Source organism: Branchiostoma lanceolatum, chromosome 17, assembly GCF_035083965.1.
Source record: "Branchiostoma lanceolatum isolate klBraLanc5 chromosome 17, klBraLanc5.hap2, whole genome shotgun sequence".
Taxonomy (NCBI): domain Eukaryota; kingdom Metazoa; phylum Chordata; class Leptocardii; order Amphioxiformes; family Branchiostomatidae; genus Branchiostoma; species Branchiostoma lanceolatum.
The window spans coordinates 8702658-8719967 of NC_089738.1; the positions used below are offsets into that span (position 1 = coordinate 8702658).

The following is a 17310-nucleotide window of genomic DNA, read 5'->3' on the forward strand; positions in this document are numbered from 1 at the left end:
GGAACATGTCCAAATCCAGTTAAGAATACCATCGTAAAACTCATGATATATATATATAGTTCTAACACAAGATTAACACGTAAAATGATACGTATTGATTGTCATGTTGTACTAAAATACATGTGCAATCATCCACTGTAATGCTAAGACAACTCGCCCGGGGACAACGCTCTTGAAGGTCGTTAGTGGATTGTTGAATATGTGCCAAACTAAATGACAAGTTAACGTCCAATTTATTTAAAACGTATCTTAAAACCGCGCGGACAGAGCCAAATGTTAAACCCATGGGCAGAAATATCAGCTCTTCTAAAAAGAAAATGCAAGTTTTTCTCCGCCTGTTTAACGCCGTGCGAGCATGTATTTATACTGATGTATATGATGTAAAATTGTGCTAGTGTAACCCATTATCGTCCACCTCAGTCTTTTCCCTTCTGGCGCTATGCTTGAAGAACATAGGCCATAAAAAATGCACAGTAACTATCTACAGTGGTCTACAGACAAATGATAGTAAAGTCATTATGACCATTATATTTGACCCGCCGCTTGCTTGACGAGATGGAAGAAAACAATTTTCATCTGTGAATTTCAACGACATGCGCGGCACGTGGCGTTCACCTGATAAACACATGGCTACATGTGTTATATTTTGCCGTGCACAAATCAACCACCCGTCCGGGGGTCGCTAGGTTGTATTAAACCTTCCAAAAACTGTTTAGAGTTTCAAACCTCGAATCACCATGGATAGTCTGAATTTCAAAGAAAGGTTTAACGTCAGCTACTTTTAAAAGATACTAGCTATCGTGTAAGTTAGAAATACATGATGAAGTACGCAAGGAGCTCAAAGAAGGGATCATTTAGCAAAGGTATGGAGTCCCGGAACTCCAGTTGCTTATGTTGCAGTTCAAGCTCAAGTTAGTGTCCCTGGTCGTTCGTACACAGGCATCGGACAATTTCGGCGTTTTGGTCATGTCTACGTAACTATGTAAATACAGTGTGTTTCACACAATACATTCGAATTCACATTTTATCTTCAAAAACATGACATGCATAATTCAATCTAGAACGTTGAAGCAAATGAAGATGTCAGAAATGCATTTCAACTGGCCCGAAGTGGTACGACCGCTTCGTCAATCCTGACAAAGTGTCGACCCCGCCTTCCTCAGTTCACCGTTGCAGACAGTCACTGTGAAGCACCGACATTAGAACGTTTGACACGTACTGTATTCAATTAAGGTGAGTTTGTTTCGCCATGTGGCTACATTTCAGCACAATTTCTAGCTTCAGTGTCACTTTAGGTGTCTGAAACCAGGACAGGTTGTACCATTGTAGCCTTGACTTTGAGTCTATTGTTAAAAAAATGCCATGCTAGACTTTACAGGATCGACTATATGGAAGGCTACAGCTAGCACTTTGCAATTGGCTGAGTATTCCACTTGACTGAAGACAATAGGTGTTTCATGTGAACGTGAGGGTACTTTTCTACAAAACTTTTAACGTTATGTATTTGAGTCGTAGAAAGAAGAAACTTCTTGCTAACAAGCTTTAGCTCCAGTCGTGGGAGGGCAATAGTTGGTAGCTGCACTGGAAGATTATAATGGCATTTGGTGACAAACAGGTTTGTGTTTTTTGGCTTCAGGGCAACATGGCACTACCACAAGAGGTTTTTCAAAAGCATGACGTCAACAAAGACGGCAAAATGAGCTCCAAAGAGCTGAAGGCAGCGCTGAAAGAACTGGACGTGGAAGTCACCCCCACTCTTATACAGGTACGGATAGGTGCTCTCTATCTGTGTGGCACATTAAATCATAAACGTATGTAAAAGACCTGTAAATTTGCATGTGTGAAATGCCAGGATTACTTGACTGTCATTACATATACTGAAAGTTTATTGCAAATTCCTGCCCGTAGGCTAATTGCAAGTACATGTAATGTTACATGCAACACGGAGTGGACGGACAGAAAATGATGAACAATGTAACATATGACTACTCTAGTCTTAGCTACTGACACTAAGTTCTAACTTATTGGGTTCGGCTTCTTTTTCCGAGACAGTGGAAGACGAATGATCCCACTTTTTCTGTAAAATTTCTATGTACAAATTAAACATTTCCCAACGAACCGCCATGCTTAAACATCAAACATGGCGGTCGATACTTACGTCATAGTCACGTGGCTGAAAACTCCATATAAACAAACCCCCAACATCAATCAGTCTCCTTTGTGAATGTAGTCAGTCATTGATAACTTTATTGCTCAACAATTGCACAAGCTACAGTTCTATATATATCTAAGGGCTAATTATAATCTACATAATACAAGAGTGTATAGTATGGTTTTAGAATAGGCTCTTACAATCATTGGAGAAATTTCTATCGTCTAGACAATCTTTGATATATTTCCTATGTACACCATGCAGGGCTTGTCACGTGCTATTTAAGTCCATTAAAATTAGACCTGGTATATAAGGTGATAGCCTTGTGTACAGTGAACTATGTATATTAGATATTTAAGACATTTTACAACACATGTACAGGGAATTATGGCTCAATACGACAAGGCACCCCACAATGGGTCTTTGGAGCTGGACGAGTTCCAGAACCTGGTGCTTGACATGCACGCCATCACGAAGGCAAAACTTGAGAAAACACTGGACGTTTTCACCAAGACGTATGACAAGGTAACAAATTAAGTAGCAAATATCATAATATTTCTCAAGTCAATCATGAAAAGGTTTGACTTTCGTGTATTCTTTGCAAGGCCAACCTCCTTAAACCAGGACCCCATATCGCTCCACGTTACATCGCTCGCGAAAGGGGCCCTGGTAAAAACCGACGCCATACATGATTCTGGCGACCTCGCCGACACTTGCTCATGAATAATTAATGAGCCGGCCTTATTTGGCAATGAGCGGACTGACGGGCGTTTTTTTCATCGCTGCTTCCGATGAGGGGAAGCAGGTGACGTCGCCAGAACCATGTCTGGCGTCGGTTTTTACCAGGGCCCCTTTCGCGAGCGATGTAACGTGGAGCGATATGGGGTCCTGATTTAACGAGGGTGTGCAAGGCCAAACTGACTTGATTCAATGAATGACATTCGTGCGCACCGATTTTCGCTGGGTTTTCCACCGAAAAAAAAGGGAGGTTGGAACTGTCGTCCCCGAATTACAGACAAAGATCTGCTACAATGCCCGGAGGTGGCATGTAGTCTGCCTGGCATCCTAGCTAGTCAACCCGGTCATCTGTACGACCCCCAGGCTAAGTGACGTCATCACAGACATGATATGCTGCTGTCTGCCAGTGGCGCAGGAGTGGGTTTGACAGATTACTTAGATTTTATTTAGATTCAGCACTCTTCACGTCAGTGTGGCCTAAGAAATATCAAAGAATATATAATTTTGTGAGGTGCTGTCTTTACAAGAGGAAAATGCGGCTTGTCTATTGATGTACACTTGGATTGATATTGCATTTGCACGCGATATTAGCCTTTGTTTACACAAGCTCTCGGGCGGAGGTCACCCCGGTTACAGTCGAGCCGGCCGATAGGAGCGCGATTTTGTCAGGCTACACGCAAGATCACAGCCGCGATGCTGATTGGCTAATTGTTTGAACCGCACGTGAAGAGCAAGACATACGAATTTACATGTTGAAAACTGTTCCACCTTTTTTGTCACGCACTGCTACTCATTTTGTGTATTTTGTGTAGTACATGTATGTAGTTTTCTTGCGTCTGCATCATGCACGCCGTTTGTCCCAATGGCTACATGAGCCCTACACGATACTGTAAATCATGATTTGATAACGGTCACTTAGTTATAGCGGCTTCAGCGGTGGTAGTTTACCGTTAAAATTCCAATACATCGTGTGTTGAACTACCATACCTTTATCCATGAATACATATAGTTTCATCAGGCTGATAAGTCAATGAATAAAAATACTTGTAGACATCGCATTGACTGCCCCTGCGATTGAATACTGCACGTTCAGCAAAGCATCTGTAAGTAGCGACACCTGTCACTGTAATGCAAAAAATATTTTCATTATCACAACAGGATGTCAGTGGTTTTATCTCCCGTGACGAGCTGAAGGAAGGGATGGGGAAGCTCGGAATCGAGAATAGCGACGCAACCGTCGACGTCATCGCCCAGGTGGCTGACGTGAACGGAGACGGTAAGATCAGCGTCAAGGAGTTCGCAGCAGCCGTCGGCTACGGAGAGAGTACAGCTGTCTAGAAGACGACTGCAAATGAGCAAATCACGCCTGGCTAGCTAGTGGCTTTTTCCCACAGTCAGGCCCCTACGGAGAGGGGCTGCATAGAGCTATAGTCTGTAAGAGTTTGTGCTACACAGATTAGCTATTCCCAATATCCATATCATTGATTAACGTCTCAAGCTTGTACTACAAACTTTTTGCAATGTGATTTTTGTTTTCTTTCTTCTTTTAAAGCCAAATATGTAAACGTTCATTTGATTCATTCTCTGTACATGTGGCTATTCGGTATCTTTACAATCAAAAGTAATTTTCGATGACATTTCTGTGATCAAGGTCTTAAGGAATCAATAAGAGAAGATGCCTGGCTATCTTAACCGTTAGTTAACGAAAAGAAACACATTGAAAACATGTCAAGTACGTAGCATGTGCACTTTTCCAGCTTATTATCAATTTCATCGGTTGGTCATTTATGATTTTTCAAACATTGGTGGAGGAAGCGAAATAAAAGACTGGTGCATGCACACCATTAGATATGAATCATGAGTGTTTCTTTGAGTTTTATTTAAAAATAATGTCTCAAAATAGCACTATTGACAATGGTCGCTTGAAGTCTGAAAATTTTCTTATGGCATAGAGGAACAAAATAAGTGGGAACATGTCCAAGTCCAGTTAAATGACATAAATGAGATCCATTGATGAACAAAACACGATACATTATGATCAACTACCATGGCTCTCTAAGAAACGTTTGACACATTACGTAAAATACTATGTATTGGTTTTCGTGTTGTGTTTACCACAAACGTTCACTGTAAGACAGACAACTTGCCCTAAGCCAAGGCTCGTGTAGGGAATTGGTGGGTTGTTGAATCTTTGCCAAACTACATGTAGGTGTCGGAGAGAACACCTGGTTGATTGAAGTTATACCGCATGATCACCCTCATCGTGCGGTGATTTTTGACCTGCACATAGTGATAATTGGTACCTTGCTAAAAAAAGGCAACGCCTTATGTTTGGGCAGGTTCAATGTAGCTGTGTGTTTCTTGATAAGAGTCACAGATCTTCATTGTAACTACTATATGCCTGAAGGGGCCAATTACAGGTCGTGTCGTGACAAACCGTGGTGTTCTTATATCAACAATCATGTTCACATCGATAAGAAACCAGATTGGTTAGCAAGATCATGACCTACTCAAGTTTTATTATACTTAGGCCTCTGAATCATATATCTAAGACTCTGGAAGACGTTGATCCGGTTCTTTCAAGCCGATGATGCCCCATTCACGTATGAGTTGCGTATCAATTTTGGGGGGTTTGCTTTGCGGGAAAAAAGTTGTTTTCTACTTTGACCCTCCTTTGTGCAGCCTGGATTGCGAACCGAAAAATGACTTCTTCTTTCGCAAACTTTAGCTAAAGCTAAGGAAAACATGTTAATATGCAACTCATACGCACTTGAATATACGCACAAGTGTACATGTGAGCGGGCCCTACCATCACTCTGGGTCGAGGATCTAGATACAACAGGATATTAAATGAGGCCTGATTATCTGACCGATCAATCTCACACTTGACTAGTATGCGACCCTTTGATATATCACTTCAGGACGTTTCGAATTACATATTTCACTACTCTCCACTGGAATGAACCTAACATGTAACTGTCAATTCAGTTACTAATAGTTAATCAAACTCTTTTCCGCACCAGATGGTGCATAGGACGGCGCCCATCTCCGTTCCAATAGCCCTTGGGCCACACAACTTTGTACCGTCGCCACAGCAGGGGGCTAGTCCACTGGTAGTGGTGTGTGTTCAACTGCTATACTCTTTCCCAGATGCTGAGTGCTCAGAAGAGAAAGCAGTACGTACCAGTTTAGAAGTCTTTGGTATGAGTCGGTCGGGAATCGAACTCACGACCTATCGTGTGCAAGGAGAATACTCAACCTGCTAGGCCGTCGAACCCAAACCTGTCGTATCCAGACCCGTGCCTATCCAGTTCCGTGTCCGACCATCCAGGACTGTACCCGGAAGTGCTGTCAATCACTGTGATTGACCGGACAGTGACCTACCACGTGCTGTGCGAACTGCACCAGTCATCAGTACTACTTTTGATTAGTTCATGGTGCCCCCGTAGGGGTTCACAAAAATTGCCGTGGTGGACGGTATTTCACGTCCCCCAGGCGGGGTATTGGGAAAAGTTTTCAACTAGCAATAATCACGCCTCGGTTGGACCTCATCGGCTATGATATCGCCTCTGCGCAAAGTTAACGATGTACACGCCATTTTGCGGCCAGCTCAAGAACAAAAACATTTTGTTTGTGGTCCATTGCTATCACCAAAACCATTTTGTACGCTAAGTGAATATGCTACGAAGGCTGATACTTCTTAAATCTATCTATTGAGAACGAACATATCTATTAATTTTTTTCATACAAGTCTTTTTATGTCAATTAGGTGTTTTGATCAATTAGATGCTACAATGATCAACTTGAACTAATGAATATCAACTGCGACATCAACGAGGCCTCATTATCATAAATTATGCATTAAATTGCAGACAAACGCAGTAAACAGCGTCGGGTCAGAGGTAAATGCTCTTGGGAACATAATTACATGTATGAACATGTACTACATGTATAATGTTCTAGCAAATATGTACTGATAACTATGTACTAAGTGGACAATAACCAAAACAAGTAAAATTAAGTGCATCGCAATCATTATACATTTGAGCCGTAGCATGGGTAATATCAAGGAGGTGGTAATATAGAAAGGCAATTAAAAGTTGGATTTGACATAAGTACATATGGTGGTCACTTGAATTGTCCTGTTCAGAACCCTTGAAATCCATGGAATTTGAATGAAATTAACCTTATTGATGTAACGTACTAGGTGCATTTATAGCAGTCAATATCAGATGGATTTACAGTATTATACAGCTCTGCTAAAGGAGGTTTCCATGTCACCTCCCAACTTTCGTCTGGGATTAATCCAATCAACGGTCGAGGCCAGCTATATCACGTGACCGGCCTCAACCAATCAAACCACCGCATGGGTCAGTCATGAATTTTGATTACTTGCAAAGATGATCAGTTACTCGGTAACTTCCTTAGCCATAGGATCTGTCGTGTTTTTCTTCTGCAAGACAACATGAATCCCTCTACTCTGTCCATGCTACTACTGGTTACTGCCTGCTGTTTCCTTTTCATCGAGGTGGCTACTGGCGAGGACAACAGCGTTACATCTGGTAAGTAAACAAATTATGCAGTATTTCTTAAAAGAATAATTCTAGCCTAGACAAGATGGGTGAATGTGTCTCAGTCATAACCAGAGTAACAAACAGGCACCAGCGACAAAGCTTAAATAGAAACCTACAATTTTACATATGGATATGGAGTCTTCTGTATGATGACTTTGATGAGGCAAGGGTGTTTGATATATCCATATCATTGGATGGTGTAACAGGTAAAAGATGTATAACAGGTTTCTTGAAAGAACAATTGTTTAGAGAAATTGAGGTTTATGCTTATTATTATTATAATGATATATGTATTTGTCAGTTCCCGAGCTGTTACCATAAAGTGACGCTATTCCACATGATTTTCCAGAGTTTGACAGTCCAGGGTTCGGTAACAGGTCTTTTCGCCCCCTGACCCGTTCGTCCCCTGGTCCTTTCGTCCTCATCATGGACATTTCGTCCTCCCATTTAACAACATTTAATCCCTAAATGACTAGTTATTTTATCACGTATTATTCAGATTCATTTAGATATTACTTTAAAAGTATTTTCCGGCAGCTAAACTCTGAGCCGGCGAAGTACTTGCCGTTTCCAGACGAGTCATACTTCGATCGCGGTACACTTCCAGTCGGTCTTGGGCAGCGTTTTTAAAATACAGTCCCATACAGTCAATTTCCTTGTCAAAATTTCATTTCAGTCAGCTCATTTACTCACACAAACTCCGTAAAAGGCGCCCACGAGCGATTTGCAACATGCGTAAACATCCAATATGGCGGGCGCGGCGGCGGCGACATGATGATGTCCCTCGCCGCTCGCGCGTCACTTTAGTCATGTTAGTGTCGGTTTTCCAACGTGAAAGACTTGAGAAAGCAACACTGAAGGTTTTTTGAGATGTTATGATGAAAATTGAGTACTTTGTAATTGTGAGACAAGCGTCATCCTAGAACGAAATGTCCATGACGGGGACGAAAGGACCCGGGGACGAACGGGTCAGGGGGCGAAAAGTCTTGTAACCCAGGGTTCCTCACAGACAAGAAAGCGATCAGGAGCTACATCAAAAAGGCCGACAACAGTGAGTGTGTATGATTCTTTTGAATTAGAACATTTATGTTCTAAAAATCAAGTTTTTCTGAAATTATATATATGTAAGTAAGGAGGTTTATTATAACCGCCATTAATCCTCCGGTTTAGACACGCATATTTCAAGCACATTCGGAGCCGAAGTTCGACTTAGCGGAGTCACTTTTGGACTGTGTAAACAGATATTTAGTATTCATGGATTCTATTTTGCCACCGGTAGGTCTGCTTGGAGATTATACCCACCCTATTCCATCCAACAGCTGTTACTATAACCAAGGACATTATATGTCCTTGCTATAACCAAGTTGTCTGACTGTCCCATGTGAATAGTTGCAAAACACCTCGGATTTTCAGAGCGATACCACTTATTACCATTGATTGATTGTTTAATTTCCATACGAAAGTATGGCCGACCAAAGCTAGGTTCAATTCACACCACACAAAGCCTACGGAACTTTGAATGTCAAAGATGATACCAGCCACTGAATAGATCTAGCCGTATATGCAAATACTGCGTCATTAGCATTATAAATACAACATACATTTGATAGGCTTAGCTCAACTTAGAACTGTGTGTTGTTTTCTGTTTGTTGCGATTTCACAGCCTTTCGTTCTGATTGAAATGTTCTGTTGATACATGGCATCATTGTCTCTGAGGTGAATTCAAAACCAACAAAGAAGAAAACTCACACAGACCATAGACACTACACCCAACTTTTTTCCTGATTTTTAATACCCGATCAATCTACGCAAATCAAACATGCCCGAAAGTTCAGAAACGCTGTATCTTTTTTTCTCGTTTACTATTCCAGAAGTGAAGGCGGTACATGATGTCCACGCCATGATGGTCGCTAAGGGACTAAACAAACGGGCAAAGAAGTTCATGAAAAGAGAAAAGACTCGTTGTGAGTATTTGTTATATTGTCTACCTCCTTTATTTTCAATACTGCACGGGCCAACCAATAATAAGAGTTTATTTGCAAGTTCTTGCCGAGGGCTAATTGCAACATGAAATAGTACAAAGAACAAGAACACAGATAGACTAATTACTATTCTAAAGAAGAACTTCTACTGAAAACAATCTAAGCCTTTAGGGTTTGGCATCTTTTTCTAAAGCAACGAAAAGACAAATAACGCTTATCCCCCAGATTCGCCTTTTCACGTCCCTTTGATGGTGCGTTTTCGATGACGCCAACCAAATTTAGCTTTTAAAGATTGAATCACTGTCGACTCAAGAATGACTATCAAAGACTAAAACTGACGAATTTATTTCCCTACAGTGGAAAAGTACAAGCAGAAGCTTAGGAACGATCGAAGAAAGAACGGCATCTCCAAGCGCACTGACAGTCGCCCCGGCGGAAACTATGCAGGAAATGCCCGAAGGGGCTAAGGAGGATATAGAGGCTATGCCTATGGAGGATAAAGTGGCTGAGATCATTGCTGCAATGAAGACTTAGCTTCTACCAGTTTCCAGGCGTGGCTGGAAAGAGAAGAACTTGATCGGATAACAAATCAAAGGAGTTTGCCGGCCGATAAATACAGTTTGCAACGCCAAGACCCTATTTATCGGCCGGCCAACTCATCTAGCATGTTATCTCTCTATTTGGCCGATGTCTACTCTTTCCAAATACGCATGGAGCCTTTAGTATTAACCGTTTTCTTTTGTATAGTCTTTTATCCAGTAACCAGCTAATCTGTGGACATAATCTTCCACGACATTTCTTTGCGATACAATTTTGATCAGAACGATTGGTAACGTTAGGTAGCATGCTTGTATTTTCTGCCTTGTACTTGTTTTAGCGAATCGCCCTTGATGTAACTGAATTAAAGCATCTTCACAACCCAATATATTTTCTTATTTATTATGACGTTGGTACATATGTTCATATGGTGCAAAGTAAGCATACACATATCTCGCCCAAATAATGATTCAGAAACATTTCATATTCATTAATACTATAGTATATTATTCCGGTCGTCCCAATGACTGTGCGTTCTTTTACGTCAGCTACAAACGGATAGGCCTGTGGTGCGACCAAAAACTCCGTAAGTTCCTGTAGTCAGGAGTTTATGATGTTGTTGCTGGATGTCTTCCATGTCGGCTTTACTTTCATGAGGAGATTCAACGGATTTTTGTTTTCAGAAAGTCGGTGGGTCGATGGTTGAGTTTTCTTGTGGTTGTTTCAGACGTACAAAGTCCATCGTGGCATGGTGTACCATGGTCGTGGATTGTACCAAATACATAGAAATCTTTATTGACACGACAAATGTACAGCGACTTTCGTAAGGTCTTCTACAGCTATACATGCAAAACAACAAACAATGGTATACCAAATGATTAACCTAAGTACAAGTACTAGTATATGAATACTTCAACATGTCGAGTTTAACGTATCACTTACACTGCTAGTTCTAGGATCTAAACATTCTTTGATATATTTACCTATTTGCATGCAGTAAGGGTTGTCTCCTTCTTGAATGTATTTGAATTTATCTATAGACTGGAATGTATCAAATTCTGTTGAACAAGCGGATAAAAGGCTGAACAGCTTTGAGCGTTTATCATGATATCGTGGACAATCTAGGATAAAGTGTTGTTCATCTTCAATTTCATTTGGACAGAATGGACAAAACCTCTGGTCACTGGGAATTTTATGGTATCTTCCGATTTCCACATTTAATCTATGACTACATATTCTTATCTTACTGACTGCTCTACGAACTTCAAAATTATGTATGAAGTATATCCGATCGGTAATTTTCTTGTCCGTGCCTTTTATTTAAAACGGAATAAATGTTAAGTTTTGAATTGTTTTGAATAGAAGTATGCCATTTTTGCATGTATATATCCTGTAAACGGGTTCGCAATTGATCACTTTATATGACCCAGGGTTTGTCCATGCATGCCCCAAACCATTATAGTTATATGTACTAGTAGTCAAGGTGTGTCGGGTAACAGCAAGGAGATAAAACCGCTTTGGTAACAGCAAGGTCACCTGGCTGTGCTTTTGTGCCAAGCTCAGGCGCTTTGAGTTAGCTGTGACCAATGTCTTAAGACCTACACTTGAATCCCCACAACTACTTCCAGAGCGTGTGCCAATCACCCCCGACCTTCACACAACCGCCACGTGACGTAACTACCAGTCAGTCACCAGCCAACCCCCATACTCATCAGCGTACGCACACAAAACACACACACACACACACACACACACACACACACACACACACACACACACACACACACACACACACACAAAACACACAAAACACACAAAACACACACGCGCGCACTTAAAGAGGCCAGGAGACAACCCTAGCTGTCCAACTAATTATAGAATCAGGCCACACAGGCTCTTAATTATTCAAATACCATACATGGCAAAATTTCAACAGAGAAGAGAAATATGGATCATCCACTTCTTGCATCGAGACGCCAAGCAAAAAAAAAGGCAAAAGCAATACATGTATAGTCTTGTTATAGTCGCGGAGAGAGTTGTGTATCAGTCAGGAGGAAGTCGACAGAATCATGGCGTGACGGTGTCTTCATCTTCAAGCAGATATACAGATGACAAGACAGTATCCAAAGGGCCAAAACAGTATCCAACTTGCCACCGACATTATAAACTTCCGACTGAAGGCAGATCCTCGTGGCGACCAGTTGGATACTGTTTTATCCCTTTGGATGCTGTCTAGATCTTGTCACTGGTACATCTGCTTGGTGGTACTACATTGTACTTTAATAGGAAAGGCCCGGGGGGATATCTAACAAAAGACAGTGACCAGACAGGTTAGGTGGCTTTTCAGACCTCATTGTTCAAACCAAGGGCGTTTCTAACCTCACTGCACACTGCAAGCTACGGTCGTGCATTTTTGTCTCACAGGTGAGAATATATCTACTGTTCAAATGCCAGATATCTAATACAGGAATGAATGTATAGAAGCTTTGTTCCCAAATCATCGTTAACTTACAAAGTCGAATTACGTCAACATGCAACTTACAAAGCACAACTCATTCGATTGGTGGAGGTGTCTTTAGATATCGAGTCTGTGGCTGAAATTGTTTAGTTGTAACGTTACGAGGCGTGTCATCATGAGTCTGCTTACCTTTGTTTTCAACACAGTTGTATTTACCGGTGTAAGATGTTGAAGCTTCTGACGTCGAGTTCCCGGATTCTCTGTGAGAAGGGCTTGCCCGACTTGCAGAAACTGACAGCTGCAGTACCGGCAGTTATCGCAAGAAGGCAGCATTCCCATACGAGCAATGGGCCAAGTGCAACACCAGTGGGGAGTCCAGGTATGGAGTTTTTTTTTCGTTCTAGTGTGAGGTAAAGATTTTACGTGATGACGAATGGAAGAGCACGTTTTGTGTGAGTGTGTAGTAAGCGTGTATGTTGTATGTATGTGTGTGTGCACGTGTGTGTGTGTGTGTGTGTGCATGTGTGTGTGTGTGTGTGTGTGTATGTATGTGTGTGCATGTGTGTGTGTATGTATGTGTGTGTGTGTGTGTGTGCATGTGTGTGTGTGTGTATGTATGTGTGTGCATGTGTGTGTGTATGTGTGTGTGTGTGTGTGTGTATGTGTGTATTTGTATGACAGAGTGCGACAGAATCAGAGACACAGAGATCCATTTGAGATTTTTCTTGCTGTATATACAACAGGTTCCCAGCCGAAGATCGACTTCACAGCTCGTCTCTTGGAAATGCGAAACGGCCAAAAGGTAACGTCTACTACGGCTTATCAAAATTCCTTGAAATGAGAGTGATCCATGGACATATCTAAAATAGCTACACATTAAAACGTTTCGATGACATAAATTCTTATAGAACATTTGAAAGGAATATAAAGTATGGAGAACTAGAGTTCCACGACCTCATACCTTCGCCAAATGATTTGAACCTTTATGACTGACATATTAGGAGTGTTTCTCATCAATTCTAAATCATACCAGTTGATTGTCTTAAAATATAACATGCCCAAAGTATGAGCTTAACAAATTATGAGCTTAACAAAGAAGGTTGTGCTAATATTTATACACACAAACAAACGCTACCCTCTGCATAACCTTCTCGGCGAAGGTAATCATATCCCTCCTAACTTGAATGAGAGGCTGACACTATAGCCCGATTTACACAGATGTCTTTGCGTGTGTAGAATACGCGTGTGTAAATCTGGCTTATGAATATGATATATCCTAACCGTCCCGTAGGTCCAGCCAACATTCTCAGTGGATGAACTCCAGCGGAGACTAAACCTGCTGCGTACTCTCATGGTCAGCAGTAACATAGACGCCGCCCTGTTCACGTCTTACCACAACATCAACTACTACAACGACTTTCTGCACACTGCATTCGGCAGGCCCTATGGGCTGGTCGTCACCATGGACAAGGTGCTCTCCATATCCGCAGGTACGTCACATCCGGTTTTCCCACCGCAGGTGTTTGCACTCACGTGACCGTGACGTAAGCATTGTCCGCCATACTGGATGGTTAAACCTGGGCTAAAAGTTGGATTTGTGGGCGAAAATTTGGATTTGTATACATTATTAATCTTTAGTGTTTTAATAATGATGTACAGCGTACCTACGCAACATTTGGGAATATAACATACATGTAGTCTAATTAATGGTAGACCAGGACCAGGCAGTTGCAAATTAAGTACAAAATGTAGCAGTCATTATCTGCTTGATAGATAGTCATAAAGTGATCATCACCCAACTGGTCCCTAAAATGCGATGTTAAAACAAAAACAAAAACAAACAAAAATACGGAAAATGCATTTCGTTCCCGTGGGCCGCCGAAACATTTTCAGTTTTCATATTAAAAGCCGGCTTGTTTTTCCTTTTGAAACCTTGCAGCCGTTGACGGCGGCCAACCCTGGAGACGGACACAGATAGGCGAGAACGTCTTATACACCGACTGGGTGCCCGACAACTTCTACCACGCGGTCCAAAGAGAGCTGGCGGACCGAGGCCTCATGACGCTCGGTGTGGAGTTCGACCACATGACGCTAGATGGCTTCGCCAAGCTAAACCAGGCCGTGCCCGACATGCAGAAAATAGACATAGGGAACCCCGCCATGCGCCTGCGCCTGAAGAAATCGGACGAAGAGATTGCGCTTATCAGGTGTGCATGCCAACTTTTTCTTGCTATGACCTATGTCTGGTCAGGATTCTGACAGTTGTGCCCTTTAAATGCTAACATATCTATAGCTTTATTATATCCACAGAAGAACTGAATTTCATTAACACAATCAGGTCAAAATAATGTATCCTAACTATATACTATATGTTATATTTCATAAAATATAGAGACAAACTTTTCAAAAGGTAAATCCCAAACCTTCTTGAAACAATTAGAGATTGTCTTCATTGTTTCTGTTGGTTTCTTTCCTACTCTTCTCCATATCCCTGTATCTGTGGTCCATTCCGCTGTGGTATTGGAACAGAGAGGGCGCACGTATAGCTGACCTGGGCGGGTGGGCTGTGGTGGAGGCGCTGGAGGAGGTCGTGCCTGAGTACGAGCTAGCGATCCACGCTAAAAACACCATGATCAATGAAGTGGCCAGGACCTACCCGCATGGCGAACTCATGGACAGTCAGTACAAAATTACTTCCTTATATGGTGTTGGCTGCATATGACGTCACGGCCGCCATATTGGCTGGTTAAACCTTGAGTAGTCAAACCTATAGGTTTGCATGTGTATAATGTGTAATCATTATTCCTCTTTAACTGCCGGGGTATCATGCAAAATTCTTTAGACAATTGCAATGTAAGCAGATCTTAATTGCCCATTTATCAAGACTGAGTGTGTTCCCCTCTCTTCCCCCAGCTTGGTCGTTGATCAATTCAGGTCTCAACACTGACGGGGGACACAACCCTTTGACGTCACGGCGCGTGCGCAGTGGGGATATCCTGTCAGTCAACGTCTTCCCCATGATTGCTGGGTATGGCCTGAATTTCGGAATATTGTCACGTTTTCAATTTTTGTCGAATTGAAGTAAGACAGTGAATGGCTTACCTGGGGCGTTTGTGCGAGTTCTCTTGACTCGGAAGCAAGCACATAAGCTCCAAGCAGATGTAGAAAAGCAAAACCGTAACGTTTCTCAACTGTAGGTATCTCTGTCCTTACATTTCAGGTACTACACTGCCCTGGAGAGGACCATGTTCCTGAACCACGCCTCCGACGCTCACCTAGCCCTGTGGGAGAAAAATTGTCAAGTAAGGCTGGTCGCCATCTTGTCGAGTCATTTTTGTCTCAGGGCAGCTGGGTTTACAGAATTATGTTATGAGACAAAGTGTACTTTTTTTGTTCGGTGGAGACGCTTATTACTATACGTTTTTCGACTTGGCTAGGTCGTCATCTTGTCCTTGTGCATTCCGTTGCATGGGTTTCTTCAACAGAAAATTGAGGGAACTTCACTTTGACTTTATTTGGACCAGTCTTGGGATAACTGTGGTAAACACATGTTCGTCAACTGTCTCGTGAATCGAAAAAGGACTAACGTTAATAGCTCTTTTTCAACGGTCGGTCCTGTCAGTGACTTGCCTAAGTAGCTGCGGCCGCCGCCCGCTGCCCGCCCTCATCAATGAATATAGACACATTCATTTTTCTTTGATGGATACTATGTGCACATACATAAACGTACATGTCCTTGGTGCTGAACACCACCAACGCACACAAAATACCTACATGTCCTTGGTGCTGAGCGCCATCCACTTAAAAAGTCTAATTTCTCTGCCGTTGTTCCCACCCCTGTGCCTACCAGGTACACCGGCGGGGTCTGGAGCTCATCCGCCCGGGAGCGCGTTGCTGTGACATCGCTAAAGAGCTGAACGAGATGTACCGGGAAAAAGGGTTGCTGGAGTACCACCCCATCGGCTACGGACACTCCTTCGGCGTCATGTGTACTTACTACGGCAGGGAAGCAGGTCTGAGAACAGATTTACTAAATAATCGTTTGGGATTCAACTTAAGTTATATATTAATTTAATGATTAAGGAAAAATATGTTTATCGAATTCAAGTAATGTGAACAAGAACATTGGAATTTGTACATTAATATAGCTTGGCAAATAAAGTTCACTCTGCATTAAGCCCGCCTCCTGAGTAGTGACCCTTCTGAATCGGGTTGGCAGAAAGAGCTGTCCAGTCAAGATTTCGAAAAGCTGTCTGACCTTTTCTTCGTGTGGTTGCTCCCCCTGACAGAAAGTGATAGAATTGCAAGCATATGGTGTGTTCCAGTATATATCCCCTCGTGAAGCTTTTTCCGATGTCCAGACTGGACACCCTCATAAATCAGGCCCCCTACGCTCCACGATACATCGGTCGCGAAGGGTATCGTGGAGCGTAGGGGGCCTGATTTATGAGGATGAGACTGGACAGCTCTTTTCACTATCCCCTTCTGATCTTCTTCCTTCCGTTCTTGTTCCCAGATTTGGAGCTCCGTGAGGACATCACGACCGTTCTCGAGCCCGGGATGGTCATGTCCATGGAACCAATGATCACGATCCCCGAGGGCATGCCGGGAGCGGGCGGTTACCGTGAGCACGACATCCTGGTGGTGACGGAGGACGGGGCGGAGGACATCACAGGCTTTCCCTTCGGTCCTGAACACAACATCATCAAGAAATAGCCATGTCCTTCATGATAAGGCAATAGCCAGCATGCAATTGACGTCGTCAAAATTAAACAAAACATGGTCCTTATAAAACATCTTTACCTTTGTCTCTTTTTTTCTTTCTTTTTTAAACATCAGAAAGATGTATTTGAATAAATTGCAAAGGAC

The 17310-nt window shown here is 42.4% G+C and overlaps 3 protein-coding genes and 1 non-coding gene across 5 annotated transcripts; 3 read left to right on the top strand and 1 right to left on the bottom strand.

Annotated features, from left to right (window-relative positions):
• Positions 1–1101: 1101 nt before the first annotated feature.
• Positions 1102–4745, top strand: LOC136422815 (uncharacterized). Its single transcript, XM_066410703.1, has 4 exons — positions 1102–1233; positions 1637–1765; positions 2534–2677; positions 4049–4745. The coding sequence occupies exons 2-4, from the start codon at positions 1643–1645 to the stop codon at positions 4226–4228; spliced, it is 447 nt and encodes a 148-aa protein (XP_066266800.1). The 5' UTR covers positions 1102–1233; positions 1637–1642; the 3' UTR covers positions 4229–4745.
• Positions 4746–6330: 1585 nt separating this feature from the next.
• On the bottom strand, positions 6331–6471 carry LOC136423712 (U4 spliceosomal RNA). Its single transcript, XR_010753782.1, has one exon. It is a non-coding gene; the product is annotated as a U4 spliceosomal RNA (small nuclear RNA).
• An 811-nt stretch (positions 6472–7282) lies between these two features.
• Positions 7283–10369, top strand: LOC136422817 (uncharacterized). 2 transcript variants are annotated; one of them, XM_066410705.1, is made up of 5 exons: positions 7285–7452; positions 7814–7824; positions 8458–8515; positions 9336–9428; positions 9804–10369. In XM_066410705.1, the coding sequence occupies exons 1-5, from the start codon at positions 7356–7358 to the stop codon at positions 9911–9913; spliced, it is 369 nt and encodes a 122-aa protein (XP_066266802.1). In that variant the 5' UTR covers positions 7285–7355; the 3' UTR covers positions 9914–10369. The 2 variants fall into 2 exon arrangements, with proteins under 2 accessions (XP_066266803.1, XP_066266802.1); XM_066410706.1 differs by lacking the exons at positions 7814–7824; positions 8458–8515 and having other exon boundaries at positions 7283–7452.
• Positions 10370–13712: 3343 nt separating this feature from the next.
• On the top strand, positions 13713–17243 carry LOC136422807 (creatinase-like). The gene is made up of 7 exons (XM_066410691.1): positions 13713–13931; positions 14381–14648; positions 14971–15119; positions 15355–15469; positions 15662–15743; positions 16292–16454; positions 16958–17243. The coding sequence occupies exons 1-7, from the start codon at positions 13793–13795 to the stop codon at positions 17155–17157; spliced, it is 1116 nt and encodes a 371-aa protein (XP_066266788.1). The 5' UTR covers positions 13713–13792; the 3' UTR covers positions 17158–17243.
• The last annotated feature ends 67 nt before the right edge of the window (positions 17244–17310 follow it).